The following is a 22523-nucleotide window of genomic DNA, read 5'->3' on the forward strand; positions in this document are numbered from 1 at the left end:
TTTTAATTAGTTCCTGCAATGTATTTAATTTTTGAATACATAATAAAGACTGATAAAAAAGATTGCTTTAATTTGTAAAAATATGTTATGTTCATATTCATTAAACACTTTATTTTTAAAGAAACTTCATCAAATGAAAAGGAAGAACAACGACATATTGTTCAAATATCATCTGAAGGAAATATCCATGACAACAAGCCAATGGCACCACGTGATGTAAATACAGACATGAAGCTGATTGAACAAAACAAAACCACTCTGTTGCTGAACCTTGAATTAATACATTGGGAAACGTTACCTCAAATGCTACAATCATTCCAGGGAAAGCAATTTTCAGATAGCTTGACGAAGGTTGCTGGCTCACTTTCACGTCATTATGGGGTCGAAATTACTCTCAAATCATCTATGAATGTCGGTGCTGTACTGGAGGCTTTAGAAGAATCAGGTTTGAATATTACTAACAGTTCAATTAAAAAATGAAAACATTTGCCTAATTAGTATTATAGCAAAGATTTAAGAATAACACAAATTTGTTTTAAACATTCAAAGATCATCTATCAAGTTACATTGTTTGTTTCAAATGAGTAATTGGTTTTGATTTCAAAGTGTCCAACGAAGTTACATTAGATAGAGAGGCCATAAAGTCGGAGAGCATCTATGCAAAGACACCAAAAGAGAATGATGTTCCCTTATTGCCAGGTACGTACACTTAAATTTAATTTTGTGTTATAATTGACTGAAACAGGAAAATAGAATGTGTTCATTAAGTGATGGTAAATCTACAAATTTTAGGGGATATGGACTTTGATCAATATAAAAAGATGGACATTTCAATTATTTTATATTGTGACGTAATGATGAAAATGTTAATAACGTTTACTTGTCGAAAAATGTATATACTCTAATATCTAGGCTTGTCAATTCTTTTAGACAAAAGTTTTTTTTCGTCAATTTTCTATCCTCTACAGAGAAACCAAACATGCTGATAAGTCAAATATCAGTGTTTCTTTTTAGTCGATATGTATCTCTTTGACATTGAATTCGTCAAAATCGTCAATTAGATATCATTTTGTCAGATGCATAATTCGATTATTGGTCTGTTTTGATCCTTTTGTTCTGCGTCTGATATTCTGAATTGTCTAAGATGTTGCCTTTTGTTATTCGAGAAAGAATGTAATTATTCGTCAATCCTTTATGAATACGATATGTTGTTTATATGAGTATTTTTCATGTTCTTGCATTTGACATAAAATTATGTAGATTGGTTCAGTTTTAACCCTACAGTTTTGCAAGAATTATGCAGAAATATTAGGTTTCTATATTCCTGTTTGACATATAAACCATGTCCAATTCGCTGTTGGACAGATTTTGTCATATTTTTTCATGTTCTTTGACATTCAACATTAAATTATCTAAAATTAATGCTTATCAATTGATCAAAACACAATAAATTTGCTAATTGGTAAATAAGGACAAATTTGGTCTGTGTTCTGTGAACGTCAACTTGCCTTGTTAATCTATATTCTCATTTTTTCCCTCATATACTCTGATCAAACATTAAATGATAAGTTTGTGTATCGGTTGATTTTCATGAATATTTGATTGATGTTCATTTAATTTCTTATCACACATTCAATTTGTTCAAGTGATCTTTATAAACAATATTTATTGCCTCACGATTTTATGTCATAACGTTTGTCTTTGCTTATTCATTGCTAACAGATATGAACTGTTTGCAAGCTAAAAACTTTATTGACTGAGGATGCAAATTATTATACAAACTAAAATATGAGAAACAAGCAATTAGCAAAGTATTGTAAGCAATACGGAAGGATCCTACCGGTTAGAACCCCAGCAACAATCTAAAGGGCCCAAAACATGAAGTAAATTAATCTGGACATGTTCTATACAAAAAGAAACATTTTTGTTATTTTATTAATTTATACAACAGCCGTAAATCAAACTAGAACACAAACATCTGGTACTGGGATGCATTTGCCTTCATCCCACTCACCTTTGGCAAACGTTCGAAGAGAAATGTTTATAAGAAAACATAATTTTAAATTGTCAAGTTGTGATAAGAGTTAATAAATAAGAAATAAGACATAAAAGTATAAATAGGGTAAAAGATTGATACGACTGTTAAAGATTTTAAGGAAAAAAATCCTTTCTATCAAATACATAACGACATATCGTAATCTATGCCCCCTTTTATTCACATATGGTCAAACTAGGTATGTCTTTCTATGCACTCATAAGTATAAGCTATCAAAAATCGCATTGATCGATCTATTTAATTTCAAACAAAGATTTGCAATACATTCAGACGTACACGATATATATTTAAAATATGATTTTTTTTAACATTAATTACATATGCTTGATGCAGAAATGTTAGACAAAATGTACAATTTATATAATTATGGAAATTATGAATGTTACCAAAAAAAACCCCCAAAAAACCGAGATCAACTGAATAAAAGTTTATATTTGCAATAATATGGCAATTTTAATTGGTAAATATTTTTCCGAACTTAAAACAAGGTTTACGGATATTAATTATTGACTCGATTGAATTTTTTTTGGCAAATAGTTGCTTGAGTCTGAAGTCATATATACTTATATAGCAATCAAAAAACTTACTCACATGAGCGAATCTACTGTTTCTGTTTGGATTCGAACCAACATGATTCAGAGACACGCAATTGAAAGTCATTGACCAAGCTAAGATTAACACGGAAGCCGCTGATAAGACACGTACTGAAAACAATCTGAAATAAAACAGAATGTAAATAAAACGTACATTTGTTACGGGGACTTTTATCTACCAGATATTTTCCATTACATTATAAAATGTAAAATAAGATGTCTCATGTGTTTACAATTTAACACATTTTATCGTTCAATACGGCTTTATATTCATAAATGGATTTCCCTATGATAAAAGTGTTTTAATCACAGTTGGACAAAGCCTAACAATTAGTAAATATAAGACGCAGTATTTTACCTTATGGTGATGTTCATTGCATACATTTTTCTTTTCAGAAGCAGTACAAACAGAACCTGATATTCTGCAAAAAGATAAAGGTAATTTGTAAATCATTATCATAAATATCTTAATATCTAACTGACAAATACAAAATTTCAGTTAAAGTAGACAACGAGAATATATTGCATATACGTAGTAGGTTCAGAATTGGAGAGTTAAGATTATTTTTCTAAACGTTCCTTAAAATATGGACCACGTTTTAGTATAATATCACGACATTTTGTACCCATCGAGAAAACATTAAGGTCGTCATTTCTCAATTAGCCGATAAGAGATGATTTGAATTTATCTGAATTGTATGGTGGCTGATTTGTGCCATTCGTGCTTTCGCCCCACAACACCGCCAAGCGAAAATTAACAAGTTAAAATGGCGGGGGCGCGCAGCGAAAACACGCTAATTAGCGAGGGCGCGGGGCGAAGTTTAATAAATAAAACTTCACCGCGCTGGGGCGGTGTTTGAGATTTAAGAAATAAAACGGCGGGGCGCCATAAAATTGTCTTTTTAAAATTGGTCTCAATTGTAAAGAATATCCAATATAAATAAATAACTATTTTTTGACCAGCGATGTTTTTGATCGATCTTTGATTGACATGGTATTTGTTATATATCTAATCATATTAGTAAATCCTTCGTTTTGCGTAAATGTCCCTCTTCTCCTTTTGCCACCCTTATGTCTATCCCGGTTTTGGTTTGGTGCCTTCTACGTGCCCTGCTGCGGTGGCTTGAGTGTGTCGGGGTCTGCGTCCTGTAAACGTTGCCTTTGTCGTGTTGATCTTTTTCTGATCTTTTTTTAAATTAAATTAATTTATTAATTTTTAAAGAGCGTGCAGAACTTTTCTGCTGATGAACCTTTCTGTCTCATTTAAGCAAAAAATACTCAATGTGAGCTTTTGTCATCACACTTGTCCGACTGTCAGAAGGTCCGTACGTCATTGCGTTTAAGCGTTAGTCTGTCCTTACGTCCTTCCTTAACTTTTATGAAATGACTTTTCAGAAACCACTGGGTTAAATTTTGATATCATCGGGAATGTTCCTAGCATGAAGCTCTTCTTAAACTGTGGAAATATTTTTACTCCAGTAAACACAAGAAGGGCTTAAATAGTTTTGTAATAATCTAATATTTAAACAAACTTCTTTTCTAAAAGTGCAAGGCCTTGGGTAAAGAATTTTGCCCGTGGCATCAACTAATGAGACTACAAAAAAATATTTTATAGTCCTTGGACAAAATTGGCCCCGCTCAAGTAGGCCATGGCTTTTCCTTATAAAGGAAATACTTCTATAATTACTTGAAAGTAAAGATGTTCTTAAAACACATGTAGCAGGCAGTACAAATGTACAGTAAGTACATACATTCAAAACTTGTTACTTGTCTCTCAGTAGAGTCAATTGCAATTCAGAAAAAATATGTTCATCTTTTTATAATAGAGTATTTTATGATGGGTTATATAAAAATAACTACGTAATTTCTATGTTTTCAATTCTTCTTGATATTCATGTTTTTCTTTTTTTGCACAAAATTGTTTGAGCATCCAGTTTTCATGATTTGTGTACTGTAATGGTTTTTTATGACTGTTATGATTGACATGAAAGATAAGTGAACAATTATAATATTGTTCCATTGTTTTATTACCCGATTTTTCTGATTTATTTCTTATCTTCCTGTCTGTATTTTTATTTTAGTTCAAGAATCATCTAGCTTAAACATATTGGGCCCTGCTAAGATTGGAAGGCGACATACTATAGATATTGGGTTTGAAAAACCTGCATCACAGTACTTAAAAGCCAAAGGTATCACAGATGACTCTGTTTTTCACAAAATACACATAAAGCAATGCATGTCTCATGTGTCTGTTCTTTTTTATGTAATTAAAAACAAACACTCTTGTTAATATGTTAGCCGACAATTCTGTTCATTGTTTAATTTTCCATCTCCGTTTCGTTTTATTCTATTTCCAGAAATATCTAGCTTTAACCTGTTGGGCCGCATTAAAAAGGGGAGACGACAAATCATAGATATGGGGTTTGGAAAACCTGCTTTACAGCACTCAAAAGCCAAAGGTATCATAGATGACGCTCAAAAGTCAAGTCCAACTTTTTTTTAAACAAAGACTGCAGTGATTGTCATGTCTGTATCATTCTGTAAGACACGTTTACAATGTGTGAATAATTTTATTCTTTCTCTCGGCATTTTTTTCAATTTTAAGTACATTGACAAAATTTTCTATGAAACTTAGCATGGATCTTAAAATTGATCATCATTTGGCATTATTTGTTCTAATATTGCTTCCATCTTTGGGAGCAATGTTAACAGAGAAAATAACCAATTTAGTTTGTCCAAATGCATTAAAGATACCAATGTTATTTTGTCCTATTTCATGTAATTATTATGAAATTTATCTTTATTTTCTTTCAATTATTGCTTTTCAGATACACAACACAGAATGACGATATCTTAAAATTGTTCTTTTTTGTAAATATTCATGATTTTAAATATTGATTGATTGATATAAATATTTCATTCATGCAAGGTGTTCAAGCGATGTTAAGGAATTGTGAGTGCAAACACTCCGGTTACTTATTACATGAAACGAAAGAAAGGCTAGTTTGGTTCAAGAGCAAAAAGAGCAAATGTAAGTTAATCAATATAATACTTTGTCTTTCAGATATTTCCATACCAGGCAATTAAGACTTTAATTATTTATGACAAATTGTCAAAGACGTAGAATAAAGAATAAATGTTTTAATACTCCATATTGTTGCAAAATTGTTAACTGTCACACTCCTGAAAATGACCAAAGCTATCTTTTGCTCGGATATCTAATTTTCCATCGCCATGACGTGTTTATAATTTTATCATTAACACCTTGCAATTTCTTAAGCAAGAAATATTTTATTCGTAACCATTTGGCGTAACCGTATGTCTAAATATTTAATAAGAGTTATTTCTATATGTTTTAATGACTCATTGTCAGCTAAAGAACTTCTTAAAACTATATCTAAGCACTGTAACGGTAATAACCAAAGTTATTTTAAACGTATTCTTTGTACTTTGTTCGACAGGGGTTTTGAAATATTTCATCATCTCAAAAGAATATAAAGAAGGCTGTGTATGGAACTTGTATTGCTTTGTTAAAGATTTGTCAAGTAAGCAAGAGTGGTCAATATCGATGCGAGAAGTAGAAAGGTAGAAAATCAAAGTCTATGGCTTATGTACCATAAATCTTTACATCATATGGCGTTGATCTAAATATACATCTATATTTATAGATTTAATCTGACAGTTTAAAACGCTAAAAAGGTAAATTTTGGACAGTCACAAAAGGCGACAAAAAAGAATTCTTCATGTGCTATGCTTTGTTTGGTTTATAGAAAATTTGTTTTAGTTCGATTGTGTAGGAAGCTGTAAGCTTATAGACACACTTTCGAATCTGTTCCTGGAACCAACCAGTACTGAGCAATGAGTGTATAGTATGTTGCTCAAGGAAACAACGACTTGCCCCTGACGGGATTTGAACCCATGCGACTAGCGATCATTAGATTACTAGTCTGACGCGTTTACCACTCGGCAATGCCGCAACATGCTTGGTTTGATTAAGGTTATTAAGAAATGGTAGTGGAAACCCAAGTTCAGCACTTAAGATTTAAAATCAACAGGGTTTTTGATGATGTTTATTTGCTCACTTGAAATTAATTACATACTGGGCACCTGAGCAGAACCATCTACTTCCTGTAACTTTGTTTGACAGGAAGTATCAATATACAATGCTATACACAACATTTGTCCATTATGTGCCCAATGTTATGAAATGTACAACAATTCAACAAGTTTTTCCAATTTAATACTTACTTAAAATGAAGTGATCTAGTAAGCGAGGCCAATTTACTCCAATATCGTGAATGAGTTGCTTGTGGGCATGCACGAGATATATTGATTATATATTTTCTGCCATTGGGAAACTCGACCAAATCGAGTCTACATTTTCGGTGTTTCATTGATTCCGAATACTCTTCCTTACCCTTTTTTTACAATTTCGCCATGTACATAACATATCAACGTATTCAACAATGTTCACATTTCGTTAATATTTCAGACTTTTTTTATTTCGATTTAGTATTCAGTTTATTATATATCCTAATATATTTCAGCCATTGGCTTATAATGTGTTTTTAGCATCCTGGAATACAACATGGGCATTGTGGGGATTAAAATCATATTCAGTGATCACAAGACACCGGAGCTGATACTTAAATGTTTTACTGCCAAAAGTAGAGAGGTACAGTCCAAAAAAACTTTTGTTTAATAATTATATTGCTTCGTTCTATATAATGAATATTTATGAAATTGTTTTATAAACTATCTGCAAGTCCTTAGTTTACAAGGACAGTTGCCTAACCATTTTAGATGCCTAAGACACTTTGAAAACATTGAAACATTTATAAAGTATATTAGAGATAATGGAGGTATATTTCTTTTCTCATATTTTCCAATTTTTTATGTGACAGTATTAACCATTTTCTTTTGGTTAATGAGCGATATAAAATACGGTATACAATGTATGTTGACAAAAATTAATGGTCAACTTATTTATGTTTGTATTTCCTTTAAGAAAGATGTTTCAAAGAAAAATATACAGAACCCAATATTGGTGGGATTAGTTTCCCTCCGAACAGATGACAAATCAACTTTCCGGCTTTACTGGTAAAAATATCCCAGCTGCAAAAAATAAGGGCAAGCGATTTGAAGTTTTTGCAAAATCTTGACTTAAGTTTCATTTGGCCCATTATATTCAAACTTCATGGAATAATTGTCCATATTAGGTAGAAGACCCCTATTGATTTTGGGGTCACAAGGTCAAAGGTCAAGGTTTCTATTACTTTCAAACTAAAAACAGTTTCCGGAGCATAACTTAAGTTCCATTTGGCCCACAGTGTTCAAACTTCATAGGATGATTGTCTATATTAGGTAAAAGACCCCTATTGATTTTGGGGTCAAAGGTCAAGGTCCCTATTACTTTGAAATTGAAAACAGTTTCTTGAGCATAACTTAAGTTCCATTTGGCCAACAATATTCAAACTTCATAGGATGATTGTCCATTTGGGTAGAAAACCCCTATTGATTTTGGGGTAACAGGGTCAAAGGTTAAGGTCACTATTAACTTAAAACTGAAAATCGTTTTCGGAAAATAACTTAAGTTTCATTTGGCCCACAGTGTTCTAACTTCATAGGAGGATTGTTATTCGAAGGAAGTAATACTTTATTTAATTCCGATGTCTTACAAATGCTTCATCTTTACTAAAAAGCACTTTCGGGCATATAATGCTCCGCCTAGCGGTGCTCTTGTTTCACTTAGAATTCTGACACAATAATGCCTTTTTAGAGCGAAACAAATCTGGGATTGATAAATAACTTATTCAAAAAGATAAAATTTACATCAATTCATTCAATGTTCCGGTCAACAGATGTTGTCTCTTTAACTTTTGATTACATTTATGACAGTCTGACAATTATACATCTTTCTACATGCAAAACCGCCTCTTTAGGCACATTTAGGTATCCTTTGAGCAGTAATTTTAATGCGATGTAGGGCATCAGCCGGAAAGATAAGAAAGTCACATAGAATTCGTAAGGAAGCTTTCAAAAAATATTTTCTTTTCCAATTTTCTTGTCGCTTATTGTTTTAATCTGTCAACAATTATTTATTGTCTGTAAGAATATTCAAATAATTTACCTTTCTTTTTCAAAGGTGTAAACATATAAAATCCCTCTTAATGAAACAAATTATAGTCTTTCCTCGCGACAAATATATAAAAATGTAATGGCGGACAATATGTCGCTTCGGATAGCCTATTGTGTACTTCATGCCGTTTTTACGGATAATGACTCGTCACGGTGTAACCTGTAATCTTTTCTACGGAAGCCCTGTCAGGCTGTCTTGAGTTAGAAGTAAGGCAACATTTCGAACTTAAATGTTAGGTCACTAAGAGGTTTTTTACAGGCGAAAAACACCATATCGACTGCAAGATGGACATGAAGATGTATGTGAAAAAACTTTTTATTATTTTCTTTAATTTTATATTTTATTATTAAAAATTGTATAGTATGATCACATGATTATATCTGTTTAACTGAAAAGCCTTGGTTAAAAACAACCACTTTTAAAAGGAGGCAAAGGTCTGCCAAGCTATCATCAACAGGCTAGGAGAAACTCTATAAGTGACTTTTTCGTCGGTTCTAGCTAATTTAGCCAAACCTTGCTACAAAAAAAAAACCACACACAAAAAGATCTCCGATCAGGGGCACACGCGTCAGAATAGATATATGTTGCCTGCCGTTGTGTAATTCCACAATTGTCAAATTTGGAACAATATTTAAAATCGTGTAACTTCAGTTGTATAATAATTGATAACGTTGGCTTTTTTACCTATATATTAATGATTTAATTATATTTCTTATTGCAGAACCTTCTTTATTCCTTTTCCGGACGACGAAAATGGTCTCTACATGGGCATGGCTATTCGGAATTGGCTGATTATTATTACACCAATTTCTCGTGTTGTGATCACGGATTTAGTTGTCATTCGCAGAGTCGCGCAGTTAACAAGACCAGTTCTGAACTAAGAATTATTATTATTTTTCCATAGTTTATCATACAAGGATATTTTATTGTTATTATATATTGGGCATAATATTAAAGTAACCTTGCGACGACTTATACTAAAAACTAACAATTTTGCCCGATGCAAAATACGTACAACTATGGACAAAAAAGGGATCACACTAATTGTAGAAATCTAAAGGAGTACCATTGTGTAGGTAATCTATCGATGTGGCAAATATTGGTGACTGACTACCGGCTTGTAGTGTCTTGAATTCTGTGATGGGGCTAATACGAGAAATCTAACCCGAAGGAACTAATGAACGCAAAGCACGCCGATAACCTCGGCGAAGATATGCTTCGAAAGGTCCTTACTTCGTTGGTGGTATCGACAAGTTCAAGCCATACGGATTCTGCATCCACGGATCGATCGATGGGTACAGTCGACACTGTTTTTAAACAGTGAAATTATCAATTTGATAATTTCACTGTTTTGAAGCTCGGTACGTTGTTTCAGTGAAATACAAGCGTTCACAGTACTGGAAACTAATTTTATGACGTGACGTCGTAAATGACGTCACGTTGTATTATTATTTGGCGCCCTTTACATTTAGTACTAGGTTAAAATGTCTTTTTAAACGTCTTTGTTCATATAATAAAAATAAAATTTGTTTAGTTTGATATAAGATCGAAATATATTTTACCTCGTGAACACCAAAACACTGATGTCTAAAAGTTCGTATGTGTTAGTTCTAATGTCCAAGTTCTAAGATCGTCGGATCACTTTTAGAATAGTAATAGGTTCTTCACTGCCACAGGCTTACTATACGTTTCATATACTATAACTAATAGGTAAACGTTTAAGTTGACGCAAGCTTGCTTTAATAGTGTGCACAATATATGATGACAATGTAATAGCTTTGTATGATTAAATATGGAAAAAATAATACTTAATCAGTTCGAGTCTTGTTAAATGCGACCCTCCCAGAATGACAGCTAAATCCATTATCACAGCTTAAGTAACTGGCGTAAAAACAAACGGCAACATTCCAAACATCAATGCCTATTACGCGACCATTTTTGTCGTCTTTGAAAAGTATAGAGATGATTCTGAAATATAAAAAATATTTTTTTTTCACACGTTCGAAAACCGATTCATTATTAATTATTATAAAATTGACAGTAACACAATTTTAATAACTGTCCCAAAATTGACAAATTGGGTAATAACAATTTCACAAAGACAGGCAACAGAAATCAATTTTGACTCTTGTGTGTCTTATTGTAGTTTTATTTTTTTGTTTTGGAAGCAAAGGTTTGGCTTAAATAGCTAGAACTGGCTAAACACCAACAAATGGAGTTTGACCCAGTCTGTTAAAGATAGCGTGGTCGATTTTGCCTTCTATTGAAACCAAACCTTTAATTTGTACAGATATAATCATCTAATCTGATAACGTTATAGCTATATCTCTACAACTCTGAAAAATTGATATCAAAGAAATATAATAAGATCGACTAAATCAAAGAAATATAATAAGTTGTTGATCTTAGATACACTTGTCTATCTTTCAGTCAATGTGACGTTTTACCGCTTTTACGGAACCTCTAATTTCTAAGATCTAAGTTCTCAGAACTTAACTCATTCATCTTAATTCGAATTGTAACTTTTTAGCTTCTAACTTAAAACGGTTTCAACGTTCTTTATTTTCTTCTATTTATCAAAGCAAACAGAAACGTTGATTTTTAAAGTTTTAGCTATAGTCTTCATACATATTTGTAAAATTCGACTGAAATTGATTTTGAAAAAACAAATTTAATAATCAAATTAGATTGATGACATGCCATTAAAACTTGTATCTAAATGACTTCACCACTCGTAAGAATATTGCTAAACGTGCCCTCGTTGAAATTCAATTTCATCTTACACAAAAACTAACAATTATCATCAATCGTATTTACCGTCTATGTTTTACTCTTAATAGATGATATGAAAAGTGTGAAAGACACTTGAAATAAAATCTTTTGGTGACGGAAATAGTTTCTTTCTGCTCTTGCAAATAACAAATTAGTTTTGTGTTTCATTCAAATAAAGACATGGTTAAAGATATTGAATGAGGCACATGAGGAAAGTATGTCGTCATTTGCGTAAGTATAACTCCTGTTGTTACATCTAGTAAATATATTTTGATTGTAATTTATTTTGTAATAATCAAGGTTACTTAAATATTTTTGTCAATACAGATATCGTCTTTGTATCATCAGACTTGGATTGTCATTACAATTATGCTACCGTCTTAGTGTCATCAGAATCAGAATGTTACTTAGATGACGCTAACTTCTTTGTATCATCAATATCAGATTATTACGTTAATGACGCTACCGTCTTTGTATCATCAATATCAGAGTATTTCCTCAATGTTGCTACCGTCTTTGTATCGTCAGAATCAAAATGTTACCTAGATGTCGCTACCGTCTTTGTATCGTCAGAATCAAAATAATACCTAGATGTCGCTACCGTCTTTGTATCATCAGTATCAGATTGTTACCTTAATGACGCTACCGTATTTATATCATTAGTATTAGATTGTTACCTCAATGTTGCAACGGTCATGTTTAAACAACGTCAGGATTGTGGCAAAGAAAGTACTATTCACATTTTCTAAATAAAAGGTACAATTATACCAGCTTGATGTATATGCACGGATTGTAATCAAGAATACATTTTTATGATCATTTTAAACTTTGCTTTATACCTCTTTTTAACATCATTCGTAGAAGAATGTTTTTTACACAACTAAGCAAACTAATTTTCATCTTTAAACAGCGACAGCGGCTTCGGGAGCGGAGGGTCCGACACAAGCAGTAAGTATTGGATCACTATAGATTTTGATAAACGCATACATGCTTTATCTTCAGAGTCAGATTCATAAAATATTGCATGTAAAACAATCTAAAGAATGCTTTAATAATGCGGAGAGCTCTTACACTTGACATTGACTTTTTAGGGCATTCGAGACGTTTTGATTTACCTGAAATATCGGATACAACATGTAATTTAGAGTAAAAGAAATAAATGATGAAATAAAAAGTAAAGATTTACCTTTTGTTATTCAATTGCACAGTACAATTTTAAAATAAAATATGAAGAAAATGGAGAATTAAAAAAAATATTCACCTTTTCAGTAGTTGTTTTTAGAATCTTTATTATATATAGATTCAAATGGCAGCTCATTTTTACCTTTTAATGGTTTCCAATAATAAACATCGCTTTCATTATTAAAAAAATAGGAGCAATGAACCAAAATTTAAATATTTTTTTCAGAAAACTGGAGAGAATCGGAACGAACATCAATTGTGGATAAAGATGACTATGGGTATTTACATGGTAACTTTTAAAGTTATACAATTTTCAAAACATTACACTTTAATAAAACCTACAAATAAAAAATATAACAAAAGTACAAAGAATTTATCACTCTTTAGGTTTACTATTTAACTGCATTAGTTTTTGTATAGCGGTATACGACGCTCCCGATACTGCGTCAAGTATTCGGACTTTGATGTATGTATGTTTTATGTAAGGACAAATAAATGTAAATGCTGATCAGAGCTCAGTAGGTTTTTGTACATGTGTTTTGAAGTCATGTATGTATGTGCTGGCAAATTTTGTAATTTATTGTTAATCACCTTCCGCCTAGCTGAAAGGGGATTATAGGAATGGCCTCCGTCTGTCAGTCCGTACAACTGTCTGTCCGTTACACTTTCGTGTCCGCGACATAACTTTTAAATCTATGAACATTTTTTAAAATAACTTGGCACAAGTAATTATCATAATGAGACAATGTGCAAAAGCAACGATTGTGTTGCTACCCCCAAGGTCAAGGTCACACTTAAATGTCAAGTGTTAACTCTGTTAGCATCCTTTGGTAGTCTTTTATCAAGTTTGCTTATATTCATTTGATTGGTCCCTTTTAGGGCCTCTAAGGCTCAAAATAGAAAAAAAAAAAAAAAAAAAAAAAAAAAAAAAAAAAACATTTAAACATTTTCTACTACAGAACTAATTGATGGCTGATCACCAAGTTTGTCTGAATTTTGTCTGTAGCATTCTTAGGAACTCTTTTATCAAGTTTGCTCATATTAAATTGATTGGCCCCTAAAACACTAAAGCTAAAAATAGAAAAACCTATGAACATCATTTCCTACTGAAATAAACGATAGATGATCACCAAACGTCGTAGCATTCTTAGGTAGTTTTTTATCAAGTTTGCTCATATTAATTTGATTGACCCTGTTTAAACTAAAGCTTAATGTCCCAGGTCATGGCATTTCTTCAAATAATTGTTCAAACATATTCTATGCTCAAATTGAGTATTAGAAAATATTGACAATGGATAATTTCCAATACTGAAAAGCAGTTGTGTCTGGTGAGCGACTCAGGACCATCATGGCCTTCTTGCTTATGGTTTGTATGTACCGTTTTATTCAAAAGTTTGAAGTACTGTTCAGAACAAACTACCATGAAAGAAATACAGACAGAATCTTAGATAAGATAATCTTTTTTTTTGCATATTATACTGATGTTTCCGTTTGTTTTACCCATGCTTGAAATTTTGTCGTGCATTGGGTAGCAAGTCGCATGCTATACAACAACGCGCGTTTTGTTAATCATTTAAACGCATTCTATGAATTAACTGTGTTAACCATTTAAAATATGATAAGGGTGGAAACTCGGCAATACAATTGACCACCAAATGGACGGTATGCTCAGGACGGACATTCTGACTGGAACCGCAATATATAACATACATAAGTATCTCATGTTTTTTTCAGTTAAACATGTATTTGCGGCAAAAGGGAATGGTAGCGGACATCGCAAACCTGCCTGTTCAAATGAGAACGATCCAATTCCATTATATGTTGACATTGGTAATTATCTAGGAAAGTTTATTTTTGTTTTTGATAGTTTTTCTTCAAAGTTTATATCATGGAGACTTATATGCTTGCATCCACATGAGCGAAAGCATTTCAAGAAATCATCCTTGAGAAAATGATCTAAAACTTTAAAGAGAGTTGGTCTATAATGGAAAGTCTGTAAACGTTGATAGTTTTAAGTTATCAATCGTTAAAACATATCACAAAAGATGAAGTATGAGATGAATGTTCCAATATTACACATGCACATTTAAAATATAGATAATAAACTGTTCTGGAACAAAATAATCATTCATCATATCAATGTGCATACTAAATCACGTAGAACTTTATCATTTTTTCAAAAGAAAAATGTTGAACATCCAAATAACACATTTCAATAATTAATTTTTTATCAATATTTGGAAAATGTGCCGTTTGAAAATAATTTTGCATCTAGTATGAGGTTAGAAGATAATGCATCAACTTTTACTGCTGAAACAAAAGCTATAGATTTAGCATTGTCATACATAGAACAGCATACCCATGATAAATTTGTGATATTTTCTGACTCGCTTTCTGTTTTAATATCCATTAAAAAAAGATCTGACAATATCATGATAAGAAAACTTCTTTTACGATCTCATGATAAACTTAAAACAAAATCTGTTAAATTATATTGGATTCCAAGTCATGTAGGTATATGAGGAAATAAAAAAGTAGATGCTTTAGCTAAACACTCATTAAATTTTCAAAAAACTGACTTATTGTTACCTGCTTGTGATTTTAGACCAGCTATAGATAAACTCGTATCATCTGAATGGAAAGCAAATGGGGACAATGCCGTTTTTTAATAAACTTCACGATATAAACCCATCTCTTGATGTGTCACCATCTCTATCTCTGTCAAACCGCCATGATCAAACAGTTTTTCTTCGATGCCGAATCGGACACACTAAAATTACCCATTCTTATCTCCTCACGAATGACAATGCCCCTATCTGTGTAGCTTGTAATGAAAATGTTACTGATTAGCATTTTCATTTTGAATGTCATGATTTTTTACAGGCCCATAATAGATTTTATTGCGTAAATTCACTCAAAGAACTCTTTAATACAATTCCATCAAAAAACATCATTGATTATTTGAAAGAGATAAACTTGTATTCTATGATCTAATTGGCTAATTTGTATTGTTATTTACAAAGTTTTACATAACATTTTAAGCCTATTATAGCATTCCGCACGATAAGGCCAGTTATGTGTTGACGTGCCGTAAATATACAAACAAACAAAATAAAACTTGGCAAAGTCTTACAGCCTCTAACGCAAGGTGGTAACGCATTCCATAATTTCGCTGCAGCTGCCTGGAAGCACCTTTCACCATATCGTACTGTCCGAGATTTAGGCACAACAATTGTCACTGAGTTATTCTGGGACGTCAGATTCCTGGCTGGAGTGTACATGTCTATCATGTTTTTTTATATAGGCTGGTGACTGAAACGTTGTGGTCTAAGTCGTGCAAACCATTATAAAGTTTTAAAACATTTTCAATTTTGCCGTGTTGGGCTTTCTTTAGGGATTCTGTATTTATCTATTTTATGATCACATCCGTGTTATTTGTGCCGTGTGGCGGCTGTAAAAAGTCTCCCCGTACATTTAATCAATGATGTTATATTTTCGATCCTTGAAGATCGTTCAGCACGACATTATTGTTGTGCTTGTGGTGTTTTTAGTTTCAACTTTTCGGCATTTTCTAGTTGGGTGGTTCCAATATTCCTACTTGAATAATGTTGAATCACCCTTAGGATATGTTGCCTGCTTTTTAAATTTGTCTTTTGACGTCTTATCTGTGATACGCAGGCTTCATAACCTCTGATCCCCTTTCCAAATTCCATTTTATTTAGTTCCGCCCATTGTTTTCTCGTTTAGGGCACACGCTATTTATTACTTGGGGACCATACGCCGCTTTTCATGGAATGGCACGGAAGTGTCACATTGAAGGTTCCATGATAACCGCCGTATGAACACATCTGCGGATGTTTCTAAATTCTAAATTTTACTATTTCATGTTTAAATGTTGAATTCTGCTTAAGCCGGTGCTAGGGGGCGTGGACGGTAACTTGCACTTTCCAGTACCGTCCATGAACAGGCTCAATCAAACCGAGCCTGCAACATTTTCAATTTTGCCGTGTTGGGCTTTCTTTAGGGATTCTGTATTTATCTATTTTAAAAACCATATTTTTTCTTTATTTCTAATCACAGAACTTAGTTATCTATGTTAGCCATTTATTGATACCACATCAATGTTTTCTTTATTTTCTATAGCAAAAATGTACATTACAATAATATTTAAATAATTACATCTGTAATATACATTTGCCGACAATCTCGCACATAACTGTGCATAAGTACGTACTTTTGTCCGAACCTTTTTTTCCTTTGCCAACAGCAAAACCATCATCCGTCGATATTGTGTCAGAACCAAAAGGTATTGACGCATTTAAACAAAGCGATGAATCGTCTGGAATAAGAAAGAAACTGAGACATTACGAGATTATCTTTCCAGACAGTAAGAATACATTCCCTATATAAACGAGATAATTTCATACCTTTTTGCTTCAAGGGCAACGGACACAATAATAAAACATGTAGATTGTCTTATGAGTGGTTTCTTTTTGATGTTTGCTTTTACACAACTATGCCGATTAACACATATCCTTCTTATTTGCGTAAACTAATGTTTTAATTTATTATGTTAACATATTTTATCGCATATTGAGTTATTTGGTGAATCTGTTATTTAAATTATCATCATAATATTTTCATATTTGGTCAAATTAAATGTAAAATTCAGAAAAGGATATGAAATTATAATTGAACTTATGGTCTCATCAGTTTCTTTCTTTATTTAAATTAATGTCTGGATCTAATTTTCCATTACTTAAAGATGAATTTTAATTGAAATATGAACGAAACAAAATATTTATAAGGTTACACACCATTTAATATACAAAATGATAAGGACAAAAGAAATGGTGTAGGTGAGAAAACCTTGTCAGACAAACTTTCGATTCGACTTCAGGTGGAAGATGGTCATAAATACATTCCATATGTCGTTGATTTTTTTACTTAATTGCTCAAATATACCCCATATCATTTGCAACCAAACATAACTTACGAAAACAGGTATGCATGCAAACAAGTAAAAGTTTGTTTATTTGCTTATCCATCTGGTTTGTGCACAGGTTTGACACCTAACCGGCTATCTTTGATACCCAAGCAGTAATTGCAAGTCTTTCACAATGACCGAATGGTTTCATGTTGTATTTATTGTTCATGGTTTAATAAGTTCTGTATGAAATATAATCGTTAATTAAAATACTTCTGACCCAGGTGTAGATGTGCATGATTCAAAACATACAGAAAGACGTGAGACAATAATCTAAACGACGTACTGATTTATATTTATCCTGCTTGACCCAAAAGTGATATGCATTTGCCAAAAGTTTTGAGCCAGGCCAGCCTACACCTTCATGCTGTATACTGTTTGCATCTTATTTTCAATTTGATATTTTGATTCAATAAACTTTGAATGGAATGTTTCATAATAAAAGCAGGGGCAATCCATTTAAAAAACAACATAATGTTTACGGTTAGGAACATTTATATCTGAAATTTGTTAATACGTAAAATATGCTATAATACATTCAAATATGGACTGAAGATGCATCTTATGTCTGTCGGCCTAAAACAGCAACATCCGTCAAGATGGTTGCTAACGTGAAAGCAATAAATGATACCGGTGCAAGATTAACCACTAAGCAGATAGCTAGTATCGTTGATATTTCAATAGGAGCAGCTCATACCATTCTCATACGTGATCGCAAAGAACTATGCTAGATGGATTCCCCATTTGCTGACAGATATTAAGCAGAATTGAGCTCGCGTATAATGCATAAAGTTTTTGCTTAAACAGTATCCAAATTTCAATGTTCGGTCATTTTGCAAATGTCGTCACAGGTGACGAAACATGGGCTAATTTTTATGAGCAAAATCCAAAATATAAAATTAAGATTAGAGGTATAACCCTGGCGAAAGACAATGCAATGCAAATAGTGCTGCCTGATAACGCTTCATCGTACAAGGCGTCTGCAGTGCAAACATTTATGAAACGAACAAAACATGTCTTATTTTTTGTGTGTGCCTCTTAAAGTGGCAAATAATTGGAAATGGTTCATTTATATAATCAGATATGGCTGGACAGGAAATCAATGCGTCGGAACAAGTGAACACAGCACTGGAGGAAATATATGCAAAAGAAATTGAGCCGTCTAACACTCAAGAGGCCGAGGGTAAATATTTATTTCAGCCAAGTGTCATAAACAGACAATAGATAAGATAAGATAAATATATAGCTTAATTGAATCAGATTGATGTCCCTTTCTAATTTTGATATAATTTAATGATTTCAAAGTTCTCATTTTATTTAATTTGTTTGAAATTAATTTAACAAAATCTGTTAAAGGTGCTGTCGGAATGCGAAGTCTTGCACAATATTCATCTTTCGCATCCATAAAAAGCGATCAAGGAGAATCAGTTGAAGATTTTTATGCCATGGCGTGTATAATATCACATGACAGTCATATGAGAAATGTGAGTGACAATGTCTCGTATTTAAACAAAGGTCGATGTAGGGATAGCAGCAGCAGTAGTAGTGTATGCGGATCAACTCCCATTGATACACCTGCTCGTTTAACAGAGGTTTGTATTATAACAAAATAGGTTCTTTAATTGTAGAAACCAAGTATATCTGAGTAATTTACAATTTATTGAAGACAGAAAAAAGCAAAGAAGACGCGAAAAATGTCATCTGTGGATATTCGATATTTACGTATCACGAACAATGATAATCATACAGTTTGTGTGTATTATAATGCACGTTTTAAGGCAACATTTGTTACGTATAATATCCATTACAAAATAATTAATAAAAAGAAAGATGTATAATACTTCATGACTCTAAAATAAATAGAACCAATCATATTGATGAAACAGAGTTGGTTTTATGCATCGTGAAGAATTTAAATACAACATTTTATAAGGATAAAACGAGTGCTTTTGATATATTTAATTATATAAGTACGGTATAGTATATCGTCTTTTTTTACAGAACTTTGAAGAAATTGACTACTTCTACACTGAAAATCAATTTGATAAGAAGTAAGCCTTTTTTTAATCGAGAGAGATTAGCTTTATGTGACTCGCATTCAAAGTCACATATTCTTAAAAATTTTATTCCATGATTTCTTTTTTAATTTCATGAGACTATTAACTGAACAAGGTTACCTTGAAGTATTAATCAAGTAAACAAACTTTGTAGTATATTGACACCGTTTATTTACTATCCTAATCAAACAACATTCACCAAAGCAGAGAAACAAAGTTTCAAGTTTCAAATTATAACAAACTTTAAACTTCACGTATATCAGCAACACAATATTAATTTAGCTTTAATAAACCAGTCAATATTGGCAATGTTTATGCAAATACATTTTCCCGTCAAAAATGTTTCAAGCATTGTTTTAAGTTTCAAATGGTATATTTCCAGCATTGTGAGTGGCGTGCACGCATCGTTACTACTTTATGGTTGATTTTGCAACATTTTGGTTCGTCCCACAACTAGTTTCCGTTGTTACCTGAAAAACAAAGACATATTCTTTCGACAATTTATTCGAAAGGATAACCAACTTATCTTTTTACATTTTTGCAGGGATTTAGATTTCATGTAATGGCACCAAAAGGGGTTATGTGCTTTAAAATATACGAGCAGGTATTTTTTCACCTTGTTTTACTATACTCTGAAGTTTACCAAGATATCGTTATATTATTCCTCATAGTTTAAGTTATTAATATTAGAATTGTTCACTGGTTACGTTATATAAATTTGATGTATGTTGAGCTCAAACTAGTATTTGCATTATGGCTCTATATAATTCTTATAAGAGAAATTGGAAGAACGTTTTTTTTTTTCAATCTGAATATTATAATATTAAGGTTCATTAAATATTTCCTCGGTATTTAATATGTTATCCTGACCTGGTCCCTTGTTTACAAAATAAACATCAGGAGTAGGATCAAAATAATAATTATGTTTCAAAGCACAATAGGCAAAAGAAATCCATCTTTTTGTTAAAGTTTTAAGTTTTCAGTAATGTTAAAATGGTGAATGAAGTGTATGTTAGGTGTTTTACGAATGAAGAAAGTAGCGCTGAATATCCAGTAATGTGTCGTGAGGTAGCAAAATGTAAACAAAGTAGTATTTTGACGTTCAAACAAAATACTAATTCACTATAATTATACCAGTTGCGAATAGAACTAAAGATGCAAAAGATAATTAATGCATAAAGCCAATAAATATTATGTTTTAGAAACTATAACAAGATATGTCTTTAGGATACGAATAAGGAATACCATTACAAACAACGATATACATTTGTAAACTGGATAATAAGGGTCACATTTAGGATAAAGATAAATACTTGGATAAACATTTATATGTTGTAAAGGAACTTTTCTGTAACAATGTTGTAATCTTATATTTTATTGTATTATTCAGGATGAGCAATTATCACTTTATAAGCAATTCATTGTTTCCTCTGCGGTGTTTGGATCATTGAAAGCGTTTTCAAAACACTACAACGTCCATTGGTTGCCTTAGGAAGAGTTCAAGGTCAGGCTGACTACAGGTTATAAGGCACGTCAAACAGCGGAATTATGATAAAATATATATGCCGAATATAATCCGTCGTCGTCATAAAGCATGTCAAACAGCGGAATTATGATAAAAGATATATGCCGAATATAATCCGTCGTCGTATATAAACAAAATGGCTGTGTTTCAAATTAAATTAATTACGCCTTATATGACTAAGAATCATGTTTGCGCGAGAACTATGAAATCAATTTCATAGTTATTTCTGAGGATGTTATTTTTAATCTCAATTACATTTTTCAGTGTAAATTATTATTTTCATCAATCGAACATATCATATTAGTTAGTTTTCTTTTGTGCTATTGAATTTCAAAACCAGTTGAATAATTTTAACAGTTTTTCTCTTTTTGTGGATTTTCCTTGATGCATTTTCCCCTTTAATTTATGTACATTGAAAGAATTTTAGCATTTTTTCTTTCAGTTTGCTGATTAATTTTAGCAATGGAAACTCGTGAAACATTTTGAATGCTATCAGCTATAAACTTTGAAGTGTTTTGCGTTGCAGTAGTTACTTGCCAAATTAAATTGGTTGATTTGTTCCTATATCAAAAAAAGTCATAGCTTTAGTAAAACATTTGGTGTATATGTTTATATTTCTGTAAAATTGAGTTTTTGTTATATAAAATACTCTGATTAAGAATATTTATCGTGACATTTTTATTGCTTTCATAGTGACTTTATATTCTACATGTTCTATATTATGTACAATTTCATAATATATACAATGTAACTAATTACTGCATAAGCATTTGTTTCATTGATTTTTTTATTCATTGAAAAGCCCCCCCCCCTATAACAAGTTCAATTGACTATGAAACTATGAAAATTGCTTCAATTCTGATCAAACTGGGCACAAATTGAGACTTGACAATGAGTTTTCTAAATTAAATTTTCTTTCACCATGGCAACAAGGGAACCAAAAGTTTCAAAAATCACTCTTTTGCCCATCAAATCGTATTTCAAAGTGCTGCAACTTCTCAATGAATTAAGATAGAGTCAAAGGCTTTTCATAGTTGGTTCCACGTTCCCTTAAGATCGACTCGAGGCCATTTTTAGTCTCTCAAAAGTCCATAAATTTCTTGGCTGCTGCCCCCTTCAAACCTTAAAGCAGAAGGGGGGAGGGGGGCACATTTTCCCTCTGGCACCCCCTTGACGTATTTATTTGATAGGGGACGGCAATCACTTCTTTTA

At 32.1% G+C, this 22523-nt stretch overlaps 2 protein-coding genes across 2 annotated transcripts in view; both read left to right on the forward strand.

The window, feature by feature from the left end:
- LOC132730008 (uncharacterized) overlaps nucleotides 1–22523 on the forward strand; it is an 83792-nt gene that overhangs the window by 8994 nt on the left and 52275 nt on the right. The window contains exons 5-11 of the mRNA XM_060715852.1: nucleotides 122–445; nucleotides 607–699; nucleotides 3046–3087; nucleotides 4731–4838; nucleotides 5007–5108; nucleotides 5579–5680; nucleotides 6111–6234. Of these exons, the coding sequence (XP_060571835.1) occupies nucleotides 122–445; nucleotides 607–699; nucleotides 3046–3087; nucleotides 4731–4838; nucleotides 5007–5108; nucleotides 5579–5680; nucleotides 6111–6234 (895 nt within the window). The remainder of the gene's footprint in view (nucleotides 1–121; nucleotides 446–606; nucleotides 700–3045; nucleotides 3088–4730; nucleotides 4839–5006; nucleotides 5109–5578; nucleotides 5681–6110; nucleotides 6235–22523) is intronic.
- LOC132730009 (uncharacterized) lies at nucleotides 10812–22064 on the forward strand. Its single transcript, XM_060715853.1, has 10 exons — nucleotides 10812–11791; nucleotides 12471–12508; nucleotides 12969–13031; nucleotides 14477–14572; nucleotides 17010–17129; nucleotides 18811–18912; nucleotides 19086–19321; nucleotides 19731–19780; nucleotides 20331–20390; nucleotides 21177–22064. The coding sequence occupies exons 1-9, from the start codon at nucleotides 11778–11780 to the stop codon at nucleotides 20347–20349; spliced, it is 738 nt and encodes a 245-aa protein (XP_060571836.1). The 5' UTR covers nucleotides 10812–11777; the 3' UTR covers nucleotides 20350–20390; nucleotides 21177–22064.

This window comes from Ruditapes philippinarum, unplaced genomic scaffold (genome assembly GCF_026571515.1).
Source record: "Ruditapes philippinarum isolate M1 unplaced genomic scaffold, ASM2657151v2 ctg1315_1_1_1_1, whole genome shotgun sequence".
Lineage (NCBI taxonomy): Eukaryota > Metazoa > Mollusca > Bivalvia > Venerida > Veneridae > Ruditapes > Ruditapes philippinarum.

Coding starts and splice junctions, on each gene's coding strand:
- LOC132730009 (XM_060715853.1), top strand. Junction 12,509..12,968: donor CGGAGGGTCCGACACAAGCA/GTAAGTATTGGA, acceptor TATTTTTTTCAG/AAAACTGGAGAGAATCGGAA. Junction 19,322..19,730: donor CACCTGCTCGTTTAACAGAG/GTTTGTATTATA, acceptor CTTTTTTTACAG/AACTTTGAAGAAATTGACTA.